Raw genomic sequence first — 25,996 nt, 5'->3', positions numbered from 1 at the left:
GGAGGCGGCTGGCAGCGGAGCAGGGAGCCAGAGCCAGAGGGGGCCAAGGAGGAGGGGAGGCAGGAGCGGGGGAGGGGGCAAGGAGGAGGTGGAGGAGACAGCAAGGCCGGTGGGGGCAGAGCGAGCCCTGTGAGAGGGCCCCCTCCCCCAGAGGACACGCCAGGTGTCAAGGGGAAGGGAGACAATTCAGACGGGGCGACGACTGGGAGACCCACAGGAAAGGAGGGGGAGGGGCGGAAAAGTGGGGCGAAAAGGGATCGGCAGGGGGGCCTGAGGGGTCGAGAGGAGGGGGAAAAAGAGCCGCGGGAGGAAGGAGGGAGAGTCAGGGGTGGGTGGAGGGGACAGGGGGAGAGTTGAGGGTCAGGGACGGGGAGGTAGAGACCGGGTAGCCGCAGAGGCCGCAAGGGGAAAACCAGGCAGAGGGGGTCAGGGAGACAGAGGGGGAGAGGGGGTGAGCCACAGCGGGTGAGAAGGGAGGGCCGCCCGTTCGGGGGCCGCAGGTGGAGGATGCCCGCGCCGCGCGCCCGGGAGGAGCGCCGGCCGCTGCTGGCGCGCAGGCCGCGGGGGCCCCGACGGTGGCGGCGGACGGCCGCGGCCGCGGTGCTGCTGGTGGAGGCGCTGGAGCGCGCCGCCTTCTTCGGCGTCTCGGCCAACCTCGTGCTCTACCTCAACAGCGCCCGCTTCCACTGGGACGGGCAGCAGGCGTCCCGCGCGGCGCTCGTCTTCCTGGGCGCGTCCTACCTGCTGGCGCCCGTGGGCGGCTGGCTGGCCGACGCCTACCTGGGCCGCCACCGCGCCATCGCGCTCAGCCTGCTGCTCTACCTGTCCGCCTCCAGCCTGCTGCCCGCCACCGCCTTCCTCGACGGCCGCCGCTCCTTCTGCGGGGAGGTGCCCGAGTCGTCGCTGGGGCCCGCCTGCCCGTCGCCGGACTGCCCGCGCGCCTCGCCCACCCCGTACTGCGCGCCCACGCTCTACTCGGGGCTGCTGCTGCTCGCCCTGGCCGCCAGCTCCATCCGGAGCAACCTCACCTCCTTCGGGGCCGACCAGGTGAGTGGCGGCGGGCGGAGGCCCAGGCGACGCGCGGGGCCCGCGGGGTTCGTGGGGGCTGAGACCGGGAGCCAGGGGCGACCTCGGGCAAACCACTTCCCCACTCTGCGCCCGGTTTCCTTATTCGAAAGAAGAGGGGTGGGGGGAGCCAACTCTAACAGTCACGATGGCCACGATGGCCGTAGCGGGTAGTTGCTTTTCTCGAGGAGCCACCTTCACTGTTGTAACTCCTTTAATTCTCTTAACTATCCCGGAGGTAGGTGGTATTATTGTGACCATTTTACAGGTGAGGACACAGGTTTGGGGATATTGATCCACCTGTCCAAGGTCACACAGAGAGCAGATCAAAGCGTGGGAAGCTGGACTTCAGGCCCCACCATGAGCCCCATATTTTTTTTAAGTTTATTTATTTATTTTGAGGGGGGGGGGGAAGGGCAGAGAGAGAGAGAGGGAGAGAGAGAATCCCAAGCAGGCTCTGTGCTGTCAGCGCAGCCTCCGTTATGGGGCTCGAACCTATGAAGCTGTGAGCTCATGACCTGAACAGAAACCAAGCGTGGGAGGCTTAACAGACTGAGCCACCCAGGCGCCCCCATGAGCCCCATCTTTATGTGTTATGGGGGGGTGGTTAGGGAAGGAGAAAGCCTCTATCTGACCAGCAGTGCAAAGGTTGGTTCAAGCCAGTTTGTCCAGATCCCAGCTCTGCTACTCACTACCCAGGAGCATTGGGGCAAATATTTTAACTGATGAGTGTTTCTCTGTATGCTTTTGGACAGAGCATGGCACATAGGAGAAATTCAGTAAATATTTACTAAACAAATGAGTAAATGCCTAACCACGTGGCTATGTTTTCATAGCTTTCCTCAGTAGGATGTTAGACAATAATTTTAAGTAATATGTAATATGATTAAAACAACCAGCTATGGTGTTAGTGAGCCAAATCGAGGCAGAACTGCATGCAGAATGTGATTATAGCCCGGAGGGCAGCCTTCCAGCCCTTCCATAGGAAAAAAGACCAGGAATCAGCTAAAACGGGAAACAGGAAAAAAAACTGTAGCAGTGATCAGGCCACTGGGCTAATTGTACTTTTCCCTCATTGTGTCTGTTTTTCAAATGTTCTTTCGTTGTATGTATTCACCACCATAAAGGGTGACATTTTAAAAAGAATCATTGCATCCAGCTGGCATCCACAATTCCAGTGTCCTTGCCAAGGACTTCCTCATCCGGCCTGTTTGGATTCTTTGGTGACGGGGAACTCAGTGCCCCCTGGGCAGCCTGTCCATTCCTTGGATGCTGTCGACCTGCCTTCAGACTAGGAGATCCCCAACTTCGACCAATAGGAATCCCTCTTCTTCCCTTCGTTGTATTCTTTCAGTGACATCCGGTATACCGCCAGGGGCCCTTAATCTGTGCCCTTGACCTCACTGACCTCCAGAGAGCCTCAGCCATCCAGTGCCCCCTGTCTCTCCCTCCACCTGGTGGCAGAACTCCAGTGACATCAACAGTGATAACTGCTCTCGCACATTCTCCTGTTTTCTGAGCTTGGCCTTTGGGTGGGGCAAAGCCAGACTGGAAGGCTGCCCCCTGGGGTCCGAACACTGAAATGGTTTCAGGCAGGGGTGGACCTCACTGGATTTGAGTTCTTTAAAAGTGTCTCTGGCTGCGGTGGAGAGTGGATGGGGGTAACAGGAGTAGGTACATCGGAGCGGTAAGGGGCCGCTGCAGAATTTAGGGGGGCGGTCAGATGAAGGATGTGTGGGTGGGAGAAGTTGGCACCGTCTGGCAGACAGCCATACCCAGGAGCTGCGGTTTGAACACCCTTGCTGATTTCAGAAAGGGCCATCCATCATTCTTGACAAAGTGCTCATTTTGGGAGAGCTCATTTATATCCTGAATGGGCTGCTGGTCTTCCCATTAGAGTTGCAATTGTCATATTCATTTACTTCCAATGACTAAATGGAAGTGGCTGCACGTAATAGGACTTATTTAATTTTCTGCTTGAAAGTCGACAGCAAAAATTCTCGTTGAGTGGACAAGCCCCTCCTTCTCCGTTGCCGAGAGGACCCCTCAGAACCTCCGAGGGGATGCATCCCTATGGACTCTAATTTTATATTTGGAAAAGGAACAAAATACCTACTTTTTCCCCCCACGCAGTTACAGAAAGTAAAGCTTGACAAAAAGGAGAGCTTTTTTTTGGGTTTTGAGATGTGGCGGTTTGTTGAAAGGGCGACGGGTGTAATGTGCACAGAATCACCTAGAGAACTGACCTCTAGTCCTCACTGCCTTTTAGAAATGCAGACGCCTGGTCCCTGCCCCAGATCTACAGAGTCAGAACTGGGACCGGGGTCTGGGAGAGGTGGGATCAGTCAGTGCAGCTGACCCGAGCCAGCAGACCGGAAGGGGGCCTGGGGCCTGACTGTTGCAGATTGATCCAAATCCTGGGTAAAGATTTTCAGTCCTTCTGCCCTTGCTGGGGGGCCTGGGTTTTTTTTTTTTTTTTTTTTTTTTGGTTTTTTTTTTTCTCACCAGGCCAGAACCCTCTCTTGGGGCTGTGTCCAAGCCCACCTCTGTTTTCGCTGATATGCCAACCTTGTTTGACTGCCCGTATATCAGAGGGAGCAAGTCGAGGGGAAGGGATGGGCCAGAATAGAAAACTCTGCATCTCCAAGTTACAGAGGAGATTCTCAATTAGACTTTTAACTGTTCTTTCAGTAAGACATGTACATCATATTTAATAATGCGGAACAGACCTGATCTTTGTTGGCCTTCTTCCGATTATAAAGGTGATGCGCATAAAGGTTGTTTAGTCAAAGACAAAGGGAGAAATCAACCGGAAACGAGCAAAGTGGCATCAGACATCTGTTGTGTGCACTACTTGGTGAACATAAAAAGGCGCCGTGAGCCGTGAGCATGAAAAAACAGCTGTGCCAAATGTCCTGGTCATTAACAAGTGACTCCCAAGGGAAAGGTTTATTCATTCAATGCATAAATATTTATTGAGTGTCTATTTAGTGATCCGGCAGTAGGAAAGTGCTGGAATGTTCACCCACTGACCCAGGAAGTGCCTCTGTGGGAAAGGGGGCGCAGGCACATCGTGGCGGGGTGCCCCTGGACCTCCTGGGCCCTTACCCTCACGCCCGCCCAGCAGGTGATGGATCTTGGCCGCCATGCCAGTCGCCGCTTCTTCAACTGGCTTTATTGGAGTATCAACGTGGGTGCCGTGCTGTCGCTGCTGGTGGTGGCCTTTATCCAACAGAACGTCAACTTCCTGCTGGGCTACGGCATCACCGTGGGCTGCGTGGGCCTGGCCTTCTTCATCTTCCTCTTTGCCACCCCCATCTTCGTCACCAAGCCCCCCGCAGGCAGCCAAGTGTCCTCCGTGCTTAAACTTGCTCTCCAAAACTGCTGTCCCCGGCTGTGGCACCGACACTCCACCAGGTGAGGAGAGGGCTCGTGGCGAAGGGGGCCACGGAGCCTGGGGAAGGGCGGTGTTCCTCCTGGGGAGGCGCAGTCCAGTTGGAAGAACATTCCGCTCCACCTCCCGCGGTAGCCCTTTATGACAACCTGCTCTCCGGGGACCAGAGCTGCCCGCTGTGATGGAGGTCAAGGTGGTGGATGGTGATACTGCTGTGGGTGAACTGTAGAAAGTGAGAGGATGTTAATGGTCCTGACGGTGACGGTGCCTGTGAAGGTTGAGATGGCGGTGTGTGTTAGCGAATCAATGGCGACCGACCGTGGCAGTGGAGGCGGTGATGACGGGGATGGTACCGGCAAAGGCTCTTGGGATACAACACCACCCTGACATTAGGTATAAGAACGTCTAAGAAATCAGCCAAACTTGCTCCTACTCCACTAGCCGGCATCCCAGGGAGGATGGTTCTTGATCTTGCAAATGCACAATGCCTTCCTTTTGCTCTTCTCCTTCCTAAGTTAATTGGCTGCTTTCGCCAAGCCAACTTGGAGGCCTTGGAGCCAGTTACAGATCCTGTGGGTAGGATCGAGGTGGGAAAGGTGCGGAACATGTTTTTCCAAGCCGGTGCATTGCTGCGGGGTTTTGTTTTAAAATTAAAAAAAAAAAAAAATTAACTTTTTATTTATTTTAGAAAGTGGGGGAGGGACAGAGAGAGAGAGGGAGGCACAGACTCCGAAGCAGGCTCCAGGCTCTGAGGTGTCAGCACAGACATGTGGCCTCACGCCTGTGGCTGGAGCTTGCCACAACAAGGTGTCTGGGTTGCCAGAGGAGGGAGCTTTCCAAGAGAGAATGTTCCAAAGGGAAGGAAGCAGAAGCTGTTGGTCCTTCAGGAGGCTTGAAACCCCAGAGCATCACTTCTGCTCATTCCTTTGGTCAGCACAGCCACACGGCTGGCCCAGATTCAAGGGCAGGGGAACTAATCACCCATTAGTGGAAGAGTGTCATCACATACTGGGAGGGGAGAAGGTGATGGTGGCCCTCCTTTGGAAATGACCACACTGGTGTTATCCCTTTTGGCATCTCAAAGGCTCAGATCTTGTGGTTCGTGGGTTCGAGTCCCGTGTCAGGCTCTGTGCTGACAGCTCAGAGCCTGACCTGGCTTCGGGTTCTCTGTCTCCCTCTCTCTTTGCCCCTCCCCCCCCAAAATAAATAAGCATTAAGGAAAAGTTTTAATTTTCTTTTTTTTTTTTTTTTTCAACGTTTATTTATTTTTGGGACAGAGAGAGACAGAGCATGAACGGGGGAGGGGCAGAGAGAGAGGGAGACACAGAATCGGAAACAGGCTCCAGGCTCTGAGCCATCAGCCCAGAGCCCGACGCGGGGCTCGAACTCATGGACTGTGAGATCGTGACCTGGCCGAAGTCGGACACTTAACCGACTGCGCCACCCAGGCGCCCCGGAAAAGTTTTAATTTTCAAAGGATGCGGCAAAGGGTAAAGGTCATAGCAGTGGTTGATCTATCCTGTTTCCCCGATCACTTCCCTTGCACCCCTACCTCTCTGCTCCCTCCCTCCTCATCCAGTAGGGAGAGGGCTGTAATGTTGTCTGTGGAGGAGTCTGGACTTGGAGACAGCAAGCAGGGGGTTTCGGGGGGTGTATCAAACCTGGACCAGCCTCTCTGAGTCAGGCTTGGACAGGGACTTCCCTGCTTCCCATTGAAAACTGATGCTGCGAGCCAAAAATCCCCCAAGAGTCTGCTCGCCACAGTCACTGGTCTACTTTCTCCGGGACCACGGAGCCACGGCTCGGGTGGGATGGGTCTTGATCAGCCACCTGGGCGAGAGAGGAGGTAATAGGGAGGACGGTGACTGGGAGTGTAGTGAACACTGCGGGAGGCTGGCTCTGGGGGGCGATCGCCTCCCTAACGACGAGAATGGTGAGGATGTTGGCAGCGGTGAGGATGGTGAGGATGGAGAAGGTGGTGGTCCTGGAGGAGGGAGGAGATGGGTCATTTTGGAGGTGATGGCTATGGTCACTGGTGAGAGGGGAGCAAGATTAAATTAGGGGCTAGTGATGGCCGTGGTGGTGGTGATGACGGCTGCTATTTTATTTGCTGCCGTGGCCCCACAGAGACTCTCAAGGCACCCAGACGCTGCCTGCGCAGAGGTCTCCCCAGCCTGGCCCCACCCCGCAAGAGGACATGGCCAACTTCCAGGTTCTGGTGAAGATCTTGCCCGTCATGGTGACCCTGGTGCCCTACTGGATGGTGTACTTCCAGGTGAGCGTCCTGACCTTTTGTCCTGGCGACACTGGCTCCCCAGTCCCCCGACTGGGCTCGGCTCTCACTGAGCATGTGAAAAGGGGGTCAGGGATTCACAGAGTGAACTGGGGCTACGTGGGGCCTGGCACAAAGCCATCTTAATAATTGTTAAATGTTTATTTTTGAGAGAGAGAGAGAGAGAGAGAGGCAGAGAGAGAGGTGGGGACAGAGGATCTGAAGTGGGCTCTGTGCTGACAGCAGAAAACCTGATATGGGGCTCGAACTCAAAAACCACGAGATCATGACCTGAGCCGAAGTCAGATGCTCAACCGACTGAACCGCCCAGGTGCCCCCCCCGCCCCCCCCCCACCGACCCGGGCCCACCATCCTGATAATTAATAGCATGAGGAACTCTAGAGACAGGTCTGAGGCCCCATGACGTGAATGTCACCCCATCTGTCTGGGCCTCATGTGTGAAACAGGTGGCTTCGAGGCTGTAACAGCGCTACAGCATTCAGATTCTCGGCCGTGGCATCTGAGGCCCAGAGAAGGTGTGCCCGTTGCTCAATGCCTCACGGCCAGCTAGGGGTGAAGGTTGAATACATGGCAGCAGTGATCCCCCACCCTAGTGGTCTCACGACCACCTGCAGAGCTTTAAAAAAACGGATTCCATGTCCTACCCCAGACCCCTGAAAGAGAATCGCTGGGGGAAGTCTCTAGAATAAGAAACTGATGCTGGTACTCAGCCAGGATAGAGAGCTGCTACTCCCCACCATTTCCTGAGGGGAAGGTTAGCAGTGTGTGTGTGTGTGTGTGTGTGTGTGTGTGTGCGTGTGTGTGCGCACAGGGTGGACAGCAGCCTACCCCAGCCTCTACCCTCCAGACCACAAGGTCATCGCCTTCCATGTCCCCTTTGTAAGAAGCTTGTTTCGAGTTACAGAAGATGGGGGCTGTGCAGGGCCAGCCTGCTACTTGGGGGTGGCACAGACAAGGTGTCCATGATGGGACAGGACATGGGGTGCAGGTGCCCGTGGCTGTCAGTCATACTGGTTGTCAGAATATTGACATCCCACATCCACCAGGTAAATAGCTGCGGTCCTGAGCGACCCAAGTGCCCTCCCCAGCCCCTCCTGTGGGATTGTCCCGGACTCCCCTGTGTTATACAGCAACCAAAGGGGTGATACCTGTGGGTATCAGTGGGCAGTGGGGCCCCCCGGGAGCCTGCTCCTGCACCTGTGTCCAGTGACATTCTGGTGGGTTCGTGCCTATGCGGCGTCTGTGCTGTGTCAGCCTGTGGGACTCAGTCTGGCCTCGGTGTCAAATGCGAGCTCCCCATGGGGACAGCCATGTCATTATCTTCCCTATGTCAACAACCACTTATCCACGCCCGCTCTGTGCCAGGCCCTGGAGACACAAATGTGAGTCGGACCAGCTGTGCCCAGGCTCTGGGACAAGGCTGCACACGCAACGCACAGGCCTGGGAGCAGAGCGCAGGAAGGCAGGAAGCTCCCTTACGGGGCCTGGCTCCCCGAGGAGGAAGGAGGGGAGGGAGGTCAGCCCCCCGCTCCCCTCCCCCCAACCCAGGCTGGGGGAGGGGACCGCGGGGAGCTCGGCTGCAGAATGGCCCTCTGGGAGCTGGGAGTCTCCCGGCCTGAAGGTGAAGCCTCCACCTCTCTTGGCAGATGCAGTCCACGTATGTCCTGCAAGGTCTTCACCTCCACATCCCGAACATTTTCCCTGAGTACCCGTCCAACAGTTCCGTGGCTCTGAGAGCCGAGGGCAGCAGCTACAAGGTAAGAGACCGCGTGGGCGTCCAGCCCCCCACTTCAGGCCCCGCTGGGTGCCTCCTCCTCTGAGAAGAGAAGGAAACGAAGCAGCTTCCACACCCAGGGGGCAGGGGGTCCTCAGGGAATGGGAAAAGCGCCTGGGGGATGGGTAAAGCTGTGCCCCAGCCCAGGCATCCTGCCAAGATGCTCAACTGCTCGGAAGAATTCAGGCCGGCTTTGCTCCCACCCGTCTCCACCAGGCCCTCAGATAGACGCGCCAGGGACCCTCAGTTCTATCCTGAGTCCCCTCACTCTCCGGGACCCCCGGATGCCCAGATATCTGCCTTCTACTGGGACTTTCCAAACCAGTTCCTTGGCATCTCAAAGACTCATCAAAGGTCCTAGGAGCTGGCAGCTAAATGACATTGGCCGCTATACCTTTGTTCCCGGCCCAGGGAAGACATCACTGATGAACCTTGACATGTTTTCATGCTGGGCCCAAGAATGTACCCGGCAGCCGCTCCCCATTGGTAGACTTAGAGGAACCCATCTGCCCTCCCTGGTCTAACCCCATCAGCGACTTCCACGGCTGAGGAATGTGCATTTCAGAGAGGGGAGAGGGCCGACCCTGGCCCACCCAGGGACAGTCTGGAGGCCAATTCTCCCAACTCCGGCCCAGAGCCCTTTCTGCTCTGCTAGCCTGCCTTGCTTGGCTCCCTCTTGCCCAGATCCCGGAAGCCTGGCTCCTCTTGGCCAACGTCGTGGTGGTGCTGATCCTGGTGCCCGTGAAGGATCATTTGCTCGACCCTTTACTGCTGCGTTGCAAGCTGTTGCCCTCGGCCTTGCAGAAGATGGCACTGGGGATGTTCTTTGGTTTCGCCTCCGTGGTTGTGGCAGGTGAGTGGAGGGACTCCGGGAGGGAAGCTGGCCTTTGTCTGGGGTCGGGGGAGGCTGGCTCCATTTCGGGCTAATGCTGGAGCCGTGGGCCTGGGGCCAAGAACACCTTCCTGCCACGGATGCCATCTTGGCTTCCCAGAGGGTGTGAGCTGAAGGGGACCCTCCTCCTCCAGTCCAGCCTCCCCTCGTCCTGACTAGTGAAGAAACTCACGCCAAGAGAGGGAATAAGGTGTTCAGTGGGATGTAGGCTCCCTAAAGCCAGGGTTCTTTCTTTCTTTTTCATTTGGTGCCCATGGACACCCAGTCAATGGGCTCGATGAATGTTGCAGACACTCAGCCACTTAAAAAAAAAAAGAAAGAATTTATCATTTATTCTCTTCTTTCCTCCAGTTCTAAAGGATTTGCAGCCATTTATAAAATGGTCAAGAAGCCTTTTGTGCTACTGCACAAACCTGAGTCCTCTTCAATTAGAAACTGAATGGTTCTGAAGTTACTTAGCGTCTGTGAGTGCCATCTTTTCGATGGGGATACAATGGGGATTCAGCCCTGGTGCAGGACCGGGGCTCCGCCCTCACGGAATGTAGTCTAGCAGGAGTGTTCTGGGGATTCAAAAAAGCCTGTAAAACCCCCAGTACTGTGCCTGGATCACAGGTAGGAGGCAGGGGGGAATTCAAGCTGGATAAACAGTATCGTGTTAACAAGGATGAAAACCAAACCACGTTTCTTTTTGGTTCCGTGCTTTAATGCACCCTGTCCCGTTTCATCCTCAAAGCAACCCCGGGAATTTTGTTCTCACTCCTTGCACGTGAGCACTGGGTCTCAGAGAGCTTACGTGGTTTGCCCAAGGTCACACAGCTAGCCAGCGTGGCAGGGCCAGGATTGGAACCTGAGTCGCCCAACACCACATCCAGCATTCGTTCCACTACAGCACAGCTGCCTCCTAAGCAGAGAAGGGGAAGGAGAGAAAAGGAAGCTTTGCAAGCCAGGTTAGAAAACCATTCTGTAACACTTGATCCTGCAAGTGGACACGAGTCGTGTGGTCGCACGGAAACAGGGCCAGCAGCGAAATCAGACACACCGGGGCTCTCAAATCCAGCCCCAACTACTCATTAGCTGTGTAACTGTGGGCTGGGTGCTTAACCTCATTTTTTAAAATTTTATTTTTCAATTAATTTTATTTTATCTCATATGCAAGACTGCATATTATTTTTTTAATATGAAATTTATTGTCAAATTGGTTTCCATACAACACCCAGGGCTCATCCCAACAGGTGCCCTCCTCAATGCCCATCACCCACCCTCCCCGCCCTCCCACCCCCCATCAACCCTCAGTTTATTCTCAGTATTTAAGCGTCTCTTATGCTTTGCCTCCTTCCCTCTCTGTAACTTTTTTTTCCCCCCGTTCTCCTCACCCCGGGGTCTTCTGTTGAGTTTCTCAGGATCCACATATGAGTGAAAACATATGGTATCTGTCTTTCTCTGCCTGACTTATTTCACTTAGCATAATACTCTCCAGTTCCATCCATGTTGCTACAAAAGGCCAGATTTCACTCTTTCTCATTGCCAAGTAGTATACCATTGTATATATAAACCCCAACTTCTTTATCCATTTGTCAGTTGATGGACTTTTAGGCTCTTTCCATGAATTGGCTATTGTTGAGAGTGCTGCTATAAACGTTGGGGTACAAGTGCCCCTATGCATCAGCGCTCCTCTATCCCTCAGGTAAATTCCTAGCAGTGCTATTGCTGGGTCATAGGGTGGATCTATTTTTAATTTTTTGAGGAACCTCCACACTGTTTTCCAGAGTGGCTGCACCAGTTTGCATTCCCACCAACAGGGCAAGAGGGTTCCCATTTCTCCACATCCTCGCCAGCATCTATAGTCTCCTGATTTGTTCATTTTAGCCACTCCGATCAGGGTGAGGTGATATCTCAGTGTGGTTTTGATTTGTATTTCCCCGATGAGGAGTGATGTTGAGCATCATTTCATGTGCCTGTTGGCCATCTGGATGTCTTCTTTAGAAAAGTGTCTATTCATGACTTCTGCTCATTTCTTCACTGGATTATGCCTAGCACATAACAGGCTCTCAATTATTGCAAGTTGTCCCTGTGAATGACTACAAAACCTCATCTGAGCTTCCTAGCAGCCAAGGCAAAAATCAAAGGGTTGAAACTCAGATCTGGGACCTCCACCCTACCCCCGGGCCAGTATTCTCTTCCTTACCTGCTGCTCAGTCTTCGGCTACCTAGTGAATACCTACTACATGCCAAGCTCTGCCATGGGCTAAGCTGCCCACAGTGGGCCTGACTCCAGTCCCCCCCTTCCCCCAACTCCAGGAGGCCTAGAGATGGAGCGTTTACAGTACATCCATCGGAACGAGACGGTGTCCCAGCAGATCGGGAAGAATGTGTACTATGCAGCACCTCTGTCCATCTGGTGGCAGGTCCCTCAGTACCTGCTCATCGGGATCAGTGAGATTTTTGCCAGTATCCCAGGTACGCTGGACCCCTCCCCCTGCTCTTGCACCAGTGATGGGCTCTGCCTGGTGCCGCCTCGAGCCAAGTCAGCGGCCTCACGGCCACAGCTTCTCGGGTTCGTGCGGGTGGAGGAAGGCCAGGTTCCCTAAGTGGGGCTGCCTTCACCCAGTGGGGACTTCCCAGCATCTGGTTTGTGCTGGGCACCATGATGGGCACTGCAGATTTGGAGGGGATTAAGACTCTCCCGTAAGGACTTCCCACACAGTCCCTGGTGCCGTGTTCCTCATCCCCCGGGTCTGCGCATGTGCTGTTCCCTCTGCCTCAGGTTCACAGTGAACAACAATTTCCCCTTCCCTTCTGAGCCTAAATGCCAGTTTCTCCGTATGGCCTTTTCCGAGGCCCCCGGGCAGAGGGAGTCGTTCTCTCCTCCTGTTGCCAATGTCTGTCCCGGCACATGGGGTGCTGCGTTGTCAGAAAGGCAGCACGTGTTTGTCTCCCCGGCCGGGCTGTGAGCCAGAGCCGTAGGGTGGGCATGGGCTCTTCACTCAGCCAGGGAGCAGCTTACTCAGCTGCCGGCCAGGGCTAGGCTCGGGGGGACTCAGAATTGGGAGGCATCACCCAGACGGTAAACCCAGTGGAGGACTGTGGAAGGGACTCTAGGGTGTTGGGAAAGCCCGGGGACGAGGTGGGGAGGAGGCAGGTGGGCAGCGGGGGCAGGACTCAGCAGGTGGCAGGAAGGAGGTCACAGGCAGAGGAACAGCATTGGCAAAGAGCTGAGCTTTGTGGGGAGTGTCCGGAAGGCTGGCAGGTGCAGGGCCAAACCTGGATGTTGAAGTTTCTCCTGGGGGCCATAGTCTCACACACCCCCCCCAGTGTAGGAGACTTTGGCAGGGAAAGGATCCCATTAGACGTGTTTTAGACCCATCTGAGTGTGTGAGGAGGAAGGCAGGAGGCAGGGGAGTTTAAGAGGCGTTTGCAGAGGCTGGGCAGGAAATAACCGCGTCCGCAGTTTGGTCCAGGGCAGAGGGAAGAGGAGGAGGGGAGACAGAGCAATGTGGGGGCGTCCAGGTGGAGGGGAAGAGAAGTGCAGGGCGGAGGCAAGGGGTCGGTGGTGCATGGGTGTCGTCCTAGCCACGTAGTGGGCGGTCCTGCCAGGGAGGCCAGGGTGGGGCTTGTTGAGTGTGGGCCAGGGGCCTCGGACCCCGTCTCTGCCTCTGCACCGGCCTGATCCCACCCCCCCAACTCTGCAGGCCTGGAGTTTGCCTACTCGGAGGCTCCTCGCTCCATGCAGGGTGCCATCATGGGCATCTTCTTCTGCCTGTCAGGAGTGGGCTCACTCTTGGGCTCCAGCCTCGTGGCACTCCTGTCACTGCCAGGGGGCTGGCTGTACTGCCCCAAGGACTTCGGTGAGTGTGGGGCCCTCCCTGGGGGTGGGAGGCTCAGAAGGGTCGTGGCAGCTGCTAAGTGCCTTGACCCCGGGCAGAATGAAAATTCGCAGGCTAGACTCGGGAGAACCGGGTTCTAGCCCAGACTTGGCCAGTCGCCCACAATGTGGCTTCCCCACGTTGGGCCTCAGTTTCCCTAACTGTCAAAAAGGAACCCGTGTACTCAGCAGGCCTCCAAGGCTCCTTCCTGCATCTGGAAGTCTGTCATTCTGGCTGAAGGGCCACCTTTCCCTGTGGTGTTGGTGTTTGAAGCCCCGTAAAGAATAGCTGGCGACCAGGGAGTTACAGAAGCCACAGGAAACAGGCCAGATGCTAGAGGGCTGTCTGCCAGCCCACTGCCCACACCTTCTCAGCGGCCAGTCCCAGGGGAGCCCTGCCCGACTCAACCCAAATGCCAACCCCTCCTTTTCCCCAGGGAACATCAACAATTGCCGAATGGACCTCTACTTTTTCCTCCTGGCCAGCATTCAAGCCGCCACGGCCCTCCTGTTTATCTGGATCGCTGGTCGCTACGAGAGGGCAGCTCAGGGCCACGTCTCTCAAAGCTGTCCCAGCAGGGATAGGGGCTGAGCACACCGCCCCCCTCCCCGCCGACCCCTCGCTTCTCTCCCCAGGACACAGACAGCAGCAGTCCCAGGTGGGGGTTCCTTGAGTTTATTCTGTACCCGACATTAGGATGAAATGGTTCCCATAAATAAGGGGCATAAGCCCTTCCTCACGAGCATGGTCCATGATGGGGGGGGGCAGGGCAGAGGGGGCCTGGGTGGGAGTCCATTCGAGTGACCAGGCGGGGGACTTGGATCAGCGAGCACCAGAGGGTGGGCAGGAGGCTGCCGGGGCTGGCGGCCGATGGTGCTGGGCCGGGCAGGCCGGGTAGGCCGGGCAGGCGGGGAGGGGTCAGGAGCTGCCCCGGATCCTCTCCATGTAGCTGCGCAGCTCCTCGGGGTCCTTCAGTCCCATGTCCTCACATACCCAGCGGATGTCCTCCTCGCCGGCCACCAGGATGGACTGCACGGCAGGAGCCCCCACGGGCTCCTCAGGCGGCTGGGCTGGGGGGGCTGGCGCAAACGTCACAAACTCCACGCGCTTCCGCCGCCCCCCGGCTTCCTTCCGGGCCAGGGTGCTCGAGGAGCCGGCGGTGGCCCCGGCGGGGGCCTGGGCCAGGGTCAGGGCCTCCCCTCCTCCCCCACTCTCGCAGGGGCAGCCCCCCTCCCCCTTGGGCAGGCCGGGGGACTGCCGGTCCAGCTGGCGGCTCAGTTCCTCCTGGTCGGTGCCCAGCCAGACCCAGTTGTGGGGCTGGGGGGAGGCGGGGTCGGTGGCGGCGTCGGGGGGCTCCTTGCGCTGGTAGCGCAGCACGAAGACCACACCGTTGACCAGGAAGATGAGGATGGCCAGACAGAAGATGCCCAGCAGAGCGTACATGCCCAGCTCTAGGTCGGTGACCCGCTGAGGGGCGGGGACCATCTCCTCCGCTTCCTCCTCCTCCTCCTCCCCTCCGGCCTCCTCCTCTGCCGGCTCAAACTTGCCCCTCACGCCCCCCCTGTCCCCAACACCGCCCGCCTCCCATCGTTTACGGCCCGTGCTGGCCTCCGTGGCTGGAAAGCTCCGGGCAGGGCTGGATGGGAGGGCGGGGGCCAGGGTGGGAGCAGGGGGCAGCCCCAGCCAGGCGGTGCCGGAGGCCAGCGGCACACGGTGGCGGCCCCGGCGGCAGGGCTCCGGCGGGTGCAGAGCCACGTGCAGGGGCAGCCCCTCGGCACCCGCCCCACTCACCACCACCCCGAGCAGGGCGCCCCGCTCCTCGGCTGGCAGGATGGCACCGGGCTCCTCAGCTGAGACAGACAGTCCCAGGTCATGGTGGTCGTAGAGCTCAGCGGGGGCCAGGGTGCGGTCAGAGAAGGACAGCCAAAGGGAGAGGGCCACCTCCTGTGGGGCACACGGACACAGGCAGAGACATGCGAGGGCACGCACGCATGCACACAGAGACCACTCCCACAGAGACAGGCCACACGGAGGAGAGATCAGAGAGAAAACAGACACAGGCAAATGGACAAAACACAGGGAGAGAGGGGACGTGCGTCAATCACCTGTCTGCCACTCAGCCCTGGGGTCTGAGTCATCGGGAGGGTCCTCAGAGCCATCTAATCAACCTCCCACTGCCACACTCCAGCCAGCCACTGCTTGGTCACCTCCAGCTGCAGAGAGCTCACTGGCTTATAGGGCAGTCAGACCTCATTCTGAAAATGCTAAGGTGAGGGGTCCAGGTACCTCCCACCTCCCTGTCATTAGCCCCCATCTGGAGATGTTGACCTCATCCCCCTGACCCCCAGCTGTCACCTGCTTTGGGGCGGGAAAGGCTGACTGTGCCCAGCACGTGGCTGTGACCTCCCCGGGGTGGGCAGTGCCTCGGCTCAGGGCCAGTGAGATGCCCATCACCGGCTGCACCCGCAGCTCCAGCACCGAGACCTTGTCATCCGTCACGGCCAGTGCCTGCTCCCCCAGGATGGAGTCAGACAGTGGGGAACGCACCTGAGGGTGAGAGGGAGCTACAAGTTGGGGGGGTGGTAGGTATACGGACAGGTCTGAGTCAACGGGAGGGTCCTCCCTGGGCCCTCCGCCCTGGGCCCAGCATCTGCACGGGCTGCTTCTCCCCACCCTTTGCACCCCATATGCCCTATACATACCTGGACCCCAATCCCATGCCCAGGGACAGTATCCTCCTCCTCCAAGACCTGGCCCCCACATACCCACCCCCAGCCCTTCATTCTTGGAGGATATCCCCCATTACAGGGCCACCCTATTCTCCCCCAGCCCCCAATCCCACTGGGCTCATACCTGCCCACGAACACTCCCGGGACCACCTCCACCCTCGCCAGGGGGTCTGCTCACCTCGATGGAGGTGACACCGGGCTCCCGGCCCACCAGGACGCGTCCGCCCTCTAGTGAGGCTACACGCGGGTCCTGCACGCGCGCGTGCGGCGCCACGAGGTGGGACACGTCCAGCAGCCAATCGGGGCCGAGCAGGTGGGTGAGGCGGCGGCCGCCGTCCAGCGGATGGGCAGCAAAGGGGACAAGGAAGCGCACGCCTGCGCGCTGGTACTGCAGGCGGCAGCCTCGGGCGCGCCGCTCCGCCTCCTCTGCAACCGCGGGAGCGTCGGGCTCTGGCACCCTGTAGGGAGGGGAGGGCCCGGGGGCGGGGCGTCAGCTCGGGCTCCGCCCCCAGCCTCTGAGGGCCCCGCCCACTGGAGAGCGAGAGCGAGAGAGACACACACACACACACACACACACACACTCACTGGTGGCACCATTCTTCGAGCACAGCCACACTTCTACCCGCTGGCGAGGCGCCACAACCCCGTTCCTAACTGGTGCCTGTGCCTGTCCATCAAGCCACTCTTGCCCTCTTGCTCCTAACTGGAACTCTTGGCTCCTGGGGAGGCGAGGAGGAGCCTCACCTTTGGCTCTGGCGGGACTCTCAGTATTCACCGAGCTAGGGGCCATCTCAGGCTTTGAGGACACAACAGTGAACGGGCTAGACAAAAACCTTTGCCTTCAAGTCTTAACAGTCGCGGGGAGGAGCGTGAAGGGGGTGGACAGACCGCAAACAGATGAACAAGGTTCTACAGTCATTAGAAAGTGATAAATACTTCAGAGAAGTGAGGCGTGGAAGGGGGAGAGGGAGGCAGGGAGGGTGGAGGTCTGCAACTACAAATGAAGTGGTCAGAGGCTGGGTGGTGAAAGGCGGGTGGGTAGGAGGAACCGGAAGCAACCGGGTAGTTTTTTAGACCCCCCGCCTCGGTGCGTGGGACCAAGGCCACATTCCCTGCAACCCCTCTCGGTCCCAGAGCGACTTCGCCAAGGCCTCCACTCACCCTTCGGCTGGGCCGGGGACCCTCCAGCCTCGGACCTGCTCCAGGGTGGTGTCAGTGAGCTCGATGCGCAGGGGCAGCAGCGGGGCCCATACTGTCAGCCGCAGCGAGGCCCGCAGCCGGCGCCACCAGAAGTCCACCCGCACCCCGCGAGCGCCTTGGCTCTCTTTGCCAGCCACAAACACAGCGTCGCAGGTCTCGGACACCTACGGGAGGGCAGGAGCTGGGCTAAGCCGTGGAAGACAGGTGTGGACCAGAGAGGGCTGCCCTGACCCCTCGCCGTGAGAAGGGGCAGGGCTGAAATTCGCGATGCATGTCACTGGCATGTTTTAAGATTACGAAGATTTCGCCATGCAGTCAAGATCCGCTCTGGAGGAACCAGCCATCCCCCAAGTTCACCCCGGGGGGTTCAGCTGGGGAAACTGGCTATCCGCGTATAACAAAGTCTTTCTCCTGGCCGAGGAGCATTGGAGCCCACAGATTTGGCTCCTCATTAGTGCCTCTGGCTTTCCTGCTAGAGCCACCTGGCAACCCACCACAGGAAGGAAGGCAGAGAGCCAGGCCAGACCTACCCACCCCAGAGCCCTCAGGAAGGAACCGCGCACAGGGGCAAAGCGGCGTCATAAATGGCAAGACGCCTCTTCCAGGCAGGCAGCAAGGAGTTAGGAAACACGGGCTCTGGGCTTCTCCTCTTTGAACTTCAAAGTGTGGAAAGTCACCCTCCCCTTTTTGTCTTTTTACCTCATGGATCGTTACCAGGCTCTAATAATCATCACTGATGCTTTTAATTCTTGCAACAGAATAACATATTCCCGTTTTAAAGCTTAGAAAACCGAGGCTCAGAGAGGTTAAGAGACTTGTCCACGATCACACAGCTAACCGATCACACAGCTAACTGATAACAAACATGGCTTTCAAACTAAAGTCTGTTGATCTCAAGGTATATACTCTTTTAAGTGGGCTTTACATCAAACGCAGCTAAAATTCACAAACCTGGGATCGAGAGTCGTGTGTTCTACTGACTGAGCCAGCCAGGCGCCCCCAAAGTGCTCTGAGCTCTCCCAGCTCAGTTCATCTGTCAGTGCAGTAATGAACGTGAAGGTGCCTAAGCTGGGGCTGCTGGGGTTACATAGCTCCCACCTGACTGTGCACAGAGGCGGTGGGAACAAAAGAAGTTGAATCTGGGGTTCCCCCGCTGAGGTTTCTGGTGTCAGTAAGAAACTTCTCTCGGGGACCTGAGTGGGGAAGGCGTAGGTCCATCACTGGGCACACTCACACGGGGCTGGCGTGTGCCACTCACCTGCAGGACCTGTGTGTTGGCCGACTCGCAGCCGATGTGCTCGGTCACCTCCACCAGGGCACCCCCACCGTCCACAGTGACGAGGCGCACGGGCACACGCTGCGGCTCTCCGGTCAACGGAGCCGTGTTCACCAGCTCCTCAGCCTGGGGGTGCGGGAGGAGCTTAGCCCCAGCCTCTTTGCCTCACTTGGCCCCGGGCCTGGCCAAGCACAGGTGGGGGACTCCTTACCTTGGCCAGGGGGACAAGGGCTCTTATGTCCCGCTCCGACACCAGGATCTCCCACACCATTTTGTCCTTCTCTGCTTCGGGGGCCTGGCCTGGGTACTCCAGCTGCCATGTGACAGGGCGAGTGACCGCCACACCCCCACTAGTGCCATTCTCCACCAGAAAGTCCACCGACAGGAACTCGGATAGTTCAAGGGGACTGCTGGCCAGAAGAGAGAGAGAGAGAGAGAGAGAGAGAGAGAGAGAGAGAGAGAGAGAGACTGAGTGCTTGCTAGTGGCCACACGCTATTGTAAGCACTTGCTATGTTCATGAGGTGGGTCCTAAGACAATCCCCGATTTACAGATGAGAAAACTTAAGTACAGAAGTTCTAGAACTTGCCCAAAGTCACAGAGTGAAAGGCGGCAGGGCTGGGATTAAACTCAAGCATCCTGGCTCCAGGGCCCAAGCTCTTACATGCTCTTGGCTTCTGGAAGGTCCGTATAATCACTTCACCACCCCCCTGGAAAGCTTGCTTGCTCTCCTGCCTTCCTAGGCCCTCTCCACTCAGACTTCTGCTTTCCATGGCCATTCAGGTGGCAACAGCACCTGTGTCAATTTCTACCAAGCAGGAAGAGTCACTTCGAAGCCCCAGGATCGGCACTCGACCCCCTGAATAATAACCCTCACAGCTTCCTTTGATCAAACACTTGCTGGGGCGCCTGGGTGGCTCGGTCGGTTGAGCGCCTGACTTCGGCTCGGGTCATGATCTCACGGTTCGTGACCTTGAGCCCTGCGTGGGGCTCTCTGCTGTCCGCGCAGTGCCCACTTCAGATCCTCTCTTCCCCTCTCTCTCTGCCCCTCCCAGCGTGTGCTCTCTCAAAAATAAAGAAGATATTAAAAAAACAAACAAAAAAACCACTTGCTGGATGCTTGCCATAGAGGATCTTATTTCATGTTCACAAACCCTGAGGGATGCATTATTAGCCCCATTTTGCAGGTGAGGAACCTGAGGCTTGGGTGGGGGGCGGTAAAGGGGGAAGTGAACTGGCTTGCTCGTGATTATTCATCCAAAAGTGTCAGAACCAGGACTCACACAGGCGTTACCATGCTGACGGCCTCGGCCCAGACTCAGAGAGTAAATCAGAGATCATGTTAACCACAGCTGAGCTTTTTTGGAACTATCAATGGCCCAGAAAAAGGGCCCCACTTGGTGGTTGCGGGAGGCAGGGTAGGGGCTGTGAGGGGCCGGGATAGGCTGGCATCACGTGACTAAGACTCACGGACACTCCCTGCAGGTAGGAGCAGCTAGACACGGATACGTAGGAGCTCGACGAATGACTGTCTGCTTTGTGCTGCTTCCTTGAAGGAGTCTGTTCTGTGCTTGCTCCCGTGGGGCTACGGAGGCGGCGTGGCAGCCCCCTTCCCTTGGGCCCCAGAAACCCGCTCACTCCTTCCCCTGCTCCTCCGGGGAGGGAGTTGCCCACCTGGAGTCTGGCCCCGTGGGCCCGGCACGGTGGCAGGTGATGAGAGTCGTGTGGTGCTTGGAGGCCCTGAAGCGGTCCAGCTTGGCAGTCCACAGGCTGGGCTGGGCGGGGCGGGCAGCCGTCACGTGCAGCCCCTTCTTCACCTTGATCCTGGGGAGAGGACGCAGGCCCAGTGTGTCGAGGCGGGTGCCAGACTATGGACCGAACGAGGAGCAACTCAAGGGGCTCCAGGCACCGGCCTCCTGTCTGGCCTCCCTGACTCCCGTCGGAACCTCCTGCTCACCATCCTCCCATCCACAAGGACCCCATCTCGATGCGCGTCATGCCACACAGCTCTCCCCGGCACCCAAAGACCCGCTGCCCCCAGCGTCAAGTCTAATCCCGGCATCGAGGCCCTCCAGGATCTGCTCTGGTTTCGTCTTGGCCTGTAACATCTCTGTCACCCTGCCCCGGCTACACCGAAAGTTCTTCCCCCACGCACAGCCCATTTATGCCCGAGTCTTTGCTCAGGCGGTGCGTTCAGCCTTCTGCCTCTGCTCGTTCTTCAAGCCTCCAGCAACTCGAAGAGTTTCCTTTAGGAAGCTCTTCTGGGGGCAGGATGGATTTCTCCCTTGCTCCGCCCCTAATGCAGGCCCCCACCGCGCCTTGTGCCTCCACCAGAGCATATTCCCCAGCGCATGCCGTACAGCTCCCTTCCCTACCCGTTGGTCCCCTTAGTGCCAGGTGGGGACCAGGCCTTGCTACTCTCTGTAGCTCCAGAGTGGAGACACAGGGCTTGCATATTTTTTAAGTGTCTACGAAAGATCTAACGAGTGTGCAAGTGAGCACAGGACAGTGTGACAGACGGGGACGGGACAGGCACTTGGGAGACGCACAGGGACAGGACACACACAAACCCAAATATGAGAGAGAGGCACGTCATACTCTGCAAATCCTCATCAGTGGAATTGGGGTGGGGGGGCTACTTTGGGGAACTTCCTGTAGAAGAGGACACAAAAAGGAGAGCCTTTCTGTGGGGGAGGAGCAGGCTCTGTCCAAAGGTGAGGGGCAGGCAGGAGAACATGCAGATGAATGTGACTGGGGCAAACATCCCATTAGAGCGTTAACCACCCCCAGGCACCGCACTTTCCAGTTTCCAAGTCGTCTCCTGTTTTCCCTCCCTAAAGCCCTCACAGCTGCCCTGTGAAGAAGGCAACATCAGCCCCACTGGACAAGGAGTCTCAAGGAGGTGACAGGGGAAGGGGAACTTCTTATTCTGACTCTAAGTTCAGGGCTGTGCCCACTGCTGGGTCCTGCCTGCTGCCAGGACAGTCACGGCTCTTGGCCTGGAGGGGTTTTGGTGGGCTCGTGTTTGCAGAGATCAAAGGTTCCAGTAAGGACCCCAGAAGGAGAAGGTGCCCCTGCCTCCAGCCCACCCCAGGAGCCCCGTTCTCACCGCAGGGTCAGGACACTGGCTGTGAAGTTGTGCCGGAGCAGGAGGGTGGCACTGAAGAGCTGGCCGGGCCGCACGGGCACGTCGGGCACCCGCAGAGTCACCGCCTCATCCAGGGGCACCTCCTGGTACCGCGGGGGGTCCGCGGGGCGCAGCTCCACGCTGCCCACCGGAAGAGCCTGCTCCCTGGCGTCCTCCTCCCCACCGGGGCCACAGCCCCCAGAGCCCTCAGCTGCGGGCTCCAGCGTGTAGGCCAGCTCGGCCCGCGTGCTGGAGCCCTGGGAGAACCAGTGGGAGGGAAACTCCAGCTCCACCACGCAGGCGCCTAGGGATGGCTGCAAACACACAACAGCCAACGGTTGGCATGGCGGGGGCGGGGGGGGGGGGGGCGAGTCCCAGCATCCACGATAGGAGATGCAGAGCTGGAGGGGTCCTCCTGCTGCAGGACCAGCAGCGGCCACAGTGACACAGCCAACCAGTCACGTGACTGGGGCCCGGTCTCGGAACTCATCCAAGAGCCACGCTTCTGCCTGTGGGAACAGCCTCATTCCAAAGCGAGCCAATCCCAATGCCTCCCCCCTAATTACGCCCTGGGACCACCCTGACTACACCCCAGCCTTCTAAGAATCCCAAAGCCCTCAAAATACCTCTTTCCAGTGGATCCCTGTGCTAGACCCCCAAAACAGTGGAAGTTGCCATTATAAAAGTGATATTAACAACAGTGTGAACACTTGCTGGGTGATCACACTGTGCCAGGCGCTGGCGCTGGGCTAAAAGCTATTCTTGCGTTCATTTCATTCATTCTTTATTCCAGCTCCACACGAGGTAGGCATCGTTATTACTCCATTTTATAGGTGGGGAAGCTGAGTCCCAAGAAAATTAAGTTACTTGCCCAAAGGCACCACCAACGGACTGACTTCCTTAAGGGTCCCTAAACCACCCTCTCAAAGGGTCCCCATGAAAGCTAGGGGAGCAGGAAGGGAGTCAGGTGGTCTGTGACTCCCACACCACCCGGGGGTGGTAAGCCCTCTCTTCCCTACCCCAGGGCTGTCCTCTGGTCGGCACAGCAGGCCGGGCCAGCTTAGGCAGGGCCCGCCCACTCACCTGGAAGTGGCAGGCTCGGTGAGCAGTGCCTGCAGGGTGAATGGCGTGGAGCCGGGCACAGGGCAGGCTGCCAGGCCCCGGCGGCCAATCCTGCCCTTTGAGGTGGAAGAGGACGCGGGCGTGGGGCTCTGCTGGAGTCACAGCCGCTTCCACTGACACAGCCCGCACATCCCACGGCACTGGCCGTTGGTGGGGCTCAGTGACCCGTGGAGGGACCACCTGGAGGGAGAATAAGGGTGTTCGACAAAGCAGGGGGTTGAGGGAAGCAAGATCTGGAAAGATGGGATGCCAGGCCTCCAGCCCCAGCTTGGCAGGAGAGGGCATTTGCAGGCCTCTGGATGATGGGGAGCACAGCTGGGGCTGGGGGGACTCCGGAGCCACATACAGCAGCCCTCAGCTCTGAATCCTTTTAGCCGGGGAGTCCCTGGTGCCGTCTCCTTACCTGCTGCGTCTCAAAGGGCGGGTAGGAGGCCCGGAGAAGTGGCTGGGCCCTGGGCCACGGCTGCAGGAGCAGGAAGGTCTCAGATCTGGAGCCCAGAGAGGAGTTGGCAGGTGGATAGCGGTCCACCTGCTGCACCCGGAAGTGCTCAGGGGCATCAAGGAGCTCTAGGGCCGCAGGCAGGTAGACAGGATCCAAGGGGTCCTGTTCACAGTCCACTGAGGAAGAAGGGATAGGGATGGTGACAGCTCCAGAGCTGCCAGGGCTGAACTGAGCTCCGTTCTGGGGCACAGTTGTCCCATTTCACAGATGAGGAAACTGGGGGCTCAAAGAGCCTCACACAGGTAGCACGTGACAGGGCCAGGATTTGAAGGTATATCCCAGACAGGATGCCAGCTTCCAAACCATTCCTCCTTCTACCTTCCATAGACTCAGACCTTCCTCCCTTGAGCAGAACCTTCTCAGCATTTCGCCCTCATTCCTGCCCTCTTACCTACTTGCCTCTGATATCGAGGCATCTGTAGGGTACAGTTCTCCCTAGACAGGGCCTGCGCAGTAAAAGGTGGCGACAAGGTGGGCTTTGTAGAAGCAGAGATGCTGTCTGTCCCCGAGTCCTTGGCCAGACTTGTCTGGGCATCCACCCAGCCTTCCCCTCCATCATCACCATGGCAACCCTGCAAGGGTTGCCTCTGTACCCAGTACTGGGTACTGGAGTGCAAAAGTGGGATGGGGGGGGGGGGAGGGGGCCCATGAGCCTGGGGAGAGAGTCAAAATATTCAATGACTAGAGGGGCAAAGGACCCCGGAGACCATATTGGGTTTGTACCGACTATTAGTCAGCCCCAATAAGAATAAATATTTTTGAACGCTAACTACATGCAGACTACTATTTAAAACGTTTTACGTATATTAACTCTTCAGTTTGTGTACTAACTCTGAGACCCAAGCCCTGTCACTATTATTTTCACGTTACCGGTGTGGAAGATGAGGCTGAGGTCGAGGGACTTGCCTGGGGTCACCCGGCTGGAGACAGGTGTTGCCGGGAGTCAGAGCTCAGGCATTACACCCAGAGGGATACCTCACCTCCGCTCCCTGTGCTGCTTGCAAGGGTGACCACTGCCGGCTGCGCTCCCTGGACTGTGGGTCTCTCCCTCCTCCCTTAGAGTCCGGGGTGAATGTTTCCTCCTCCTTTAAGGAAGGCCCTTCTTGATTGCGGGACCTCTCACCAGTACCCTCAGTCTTTCCCCGGCTAGTCGCCTCATCTGAGTTAGTTGTCTTCCTGTCTATTCACAGGGGGACTTGTTCTACTCATTCCAGAATCCCCCAAGCTGGGCAGCTCTCCCTGGAGATGATGCTCTGGGAGCCTGGAGGACTGCATGTACATCTTAATTCTGACTCCATGAAGCTTGGGTCCATCATTTAACATCTCAGAGCCTGAGTTTCCTCACCTGTAGAATGAGCATTTAGTGACACCGTGAAGAGGGGAGGGCTTTGTAAAGTGCAGAGTGCTGTCTGGGGGGAGAGGGGTTATTGCTACTGAATAATGGATGTGACAAGGCCTTCCTCATCTCTTAGAAGGGGTTATTAGGGCTCCTGCTGGGTCCCCTGGGGAGGGGAGCAGGTGGCTGAAAGCAGCCCTGGAGCCAGCTTCCTCGGTGCCCCATCCTGGGCTTGAAAGATGGTTTCAACCTCTCTCAAGACCCTCCCCACCAAGGAGCGTGTGTCTGAGAGGCTCCAGCCGTCCTGCCCCCAAGTGTAACAGGTAAGTGACTAGGGCTTCCCGGGGGGGGGGGGGGGGGGGCAGCCCCTGACCTCCGGTCCTCCTCCTATTTCACTGCCAGGATAATTATAAGATGCTATGTGGCCTGACACCCACGGACTTCCAGCACCCAGAGCTCAGCTCTCACGGGGAGGGTGAGGGGGGTAGAGAATGCCTCACTATCCCTCCCCCACCCCCCACTCTTCTGTGGTGTCATCCACCTAGCAGCCACAGCCCTGCCAAGGGCAGTCTGACCGCCCCCCCCCCCCCCAACCCCGGGCACAGGAGAGTCGCTGCTCCTTCCTCCAGTGATAGGGATCGCCGCAGGATTCAGGAAGGCACGGATGGGGCAATCCCTGGAGACTCCAAGGTCAGCTTGCTCTTTGGGGCAAGGGGAGGGCGGCTGCGCACCTCGCAGGTCCCAGGCATAGGGGCTGCTCCCCGTTCCCGTGGGGGCTGGGTTGGTGGCGGGGGGAGGAGGGTAGGAGCCACTGGGGTGCAGCCGTGGGCACCGCAGATTAGGGAGCCGGCGCGCCTGGGTCAGGGGCAGCCGGGTTAAAAGCCCGGGCGGCAGGGGAGCTCGCGGAAGGTGCGGGGACCCGGCGGGGGTGGGAGGGCTGGCGGTGAGCGCCCGGGGCCCGGCCGATCCCGGGTCAGGAAGAGTTGCCGGGTTCCGCGAGTGCGGGAAGCCACAGAGGAGCGCGGCTGGGGGGCAAGATCCTGGGGGTGAGACCTCCAGCCCTCAGGGCACAAAGTGGGGCGACCCCGCTCGGGGCTCAGTCCGGGAACCCGCAGCTCCGGGCTCGCCGCATCCCTCCAGTCCGGCCCCGGCCGCCCCTCGCCCCGCCCCTCCCCTCCCGCTGACCTCTCACGACGTCCAGGGCCAGGGCCACCAGGAGGCAGAGCCAGGGGCCGCCGGGCCCCCGGGGAGCAGCTGCCGCGCGCCCCGCCATCCCGGCGCACATCCGTCCCGTGGAGGGCGGGGACTAGGCGGGCGGCTCAGGTGGCCCCCGCCCGCCCGGCATCTCCCGCGCCCGCTCCGCGCCGCCCCGACCCGGCCGGCTGGGTCCCCGCCGCCGCCCGCCCGGCCGCCCGCCCGCGGCC

The 25,996-nt window shown here is 58.4% G+C and overlaps 2 protein-coding genes across 5 annotated transcripts; one reads left to right on the top strand and one right to left on the bottom strand.

Annotated features, from left to right (window-relative positions):
* The first annotated feature begins 445 nt into the window (after positions 1-445).
* On the top strand, positions 446-14,023 carry SLC15A3 (solute carrier family 15 member 3). Of its 3 annotated transcripts, none has more exons than XM_047848563.1 (8): positions 446-1,047; positions 4,190-4,482; positions 6,587-6,734; positions 8,399-8,509; positions 9,211-9,379; positions 11,717-11,875; positions 13,183-13,263; positions 13,718-14,023. In XM_047848563.1, the coding sequence occupies exons 1-8, from the start codon at positions 508-510 to the stop codon at positions 13,870-13,872; spliced, it is 1,656 nt and encodes a 551-aa protein (XP_047704519.1). In that variant the 5' UTR covers positions 446-507; the 3' UTR covers positions 13,873-14,023. The 3 variants fall into 3 exon arrangements, with proteins under 3 accessions (XP_047704519.1, XP_047704517.1, XP_047704518.1); XM_047848561.1 differs by having other exon boundaries at positions 448-1,047; positions 13,108-13,263; XM_047848562.1 differs by having other exon boundaries at positions 449-1,047; positions 4,193-4,482; positions 13,108-13,263.
* Positions 13,945-25,986, bottom strand: TMEM132A (transmembrane protein 132A). 2 transcript variants are annotated; one of them, XM_047848559.1, is made up of 11 exons: positions 25,758-25,986; positions 23,138-23,352; positions 22,696-22,914; positions 21,595-21,926; positions 20,160-20,309; positions 18,698-18,896; positions 18,469-18,612; positions 17,172-17,374; positions 16,189-16,468; positions 15,637-15,828; positions 13,945-15,225 (listed from the first exon to the last, which is right to left on the bottom strand). In XM_047848559.1, exons 1-11 carry the CDS (start codon positions 25,855-25,857, stop codon positions 14,200-14,202), a joined length of 3,060 nt encoding a protein of 1,019 aa, XP_047704515.1. In that variant the 5' UTR covers positions 25,858-25,986; the 3' UTR covers positions 13,945-14,199. The 2 variants fall into 2 exon arrangements, with proteins under 2 accessions (XP_047704515.1, XP_047704516.1); XM_047848560.1 differs by having other exon boundaries at positions 18,698-18,893; positions 25,758-25,985.
* Positions 25,987-25,996: the final 10 nt, after the last annotated feature.

Source organism: Prionailurus viverrinus, unplaced genomic scaffold (assembly GCF_022837055.1).
Source record: "Prionailurus viverrinus isolate Anna unplaced genomic scaffold, UM_Priviv_1.0 scaffold_86, whole genome shotgun sequence".
In the NCBI taxonomy this organism is placed as follows: Eukaryota; Metazoa; Chordata; class Mammalia; order Carnivora; family Felidae; genus Prionailurus; species Prionailurus viverrinus.
The sequence above is the reverse complement of the archived record's forward strand: the minus strand, read 5'-3'. Positions and strand labels throughout refer to the sequence as shown.

Coding starts and splice junctions, on each gene's coding strand:
- TMEM132A (XM_047848559.1), bottom strand. CDS start 25,857: ATGTGCGCCGGGATGGCGGGGCGCGCGGCAGCTGCTCCCCGGGGGCCC. Junction 20,310..21,594: donor GCCAGTGTCCTGACCCTGCG/GTGAGAACGGGG, acceptor TCCTCTCCCCAG/GATCAAGGTGAAGAAGGGGC. Junction 15,226..15,636: donor CCTTTCCCGCCCCAAAGCAG/GTGACAGCTGGG, acceptor TGTGCCCCACAG/GAGGTGGCCCTCTCCCTTTG.
- SLC15A3 (XM_047848561.1), top strand. CDS start 508: ATGCCCGCGCCGCGCGCCCGGGAGGAGCGCCGGCCGCTGCTGGCGCGC. Junction 8,510..9,210: donor CCGAGGGCAGCAGCTACAAG/GTAAGAGACCGC, acceptor CCTCTTGCCCAG/ATCCCGGAAGCCTGGCTCCT. Junction 11,876..13,107: donor GATTTTTGCCAGTATCCCAG/GTACGCTGGACC, acceptor CCAACTCTGCAG/GCCTGGAGTTTGCCTACTCG.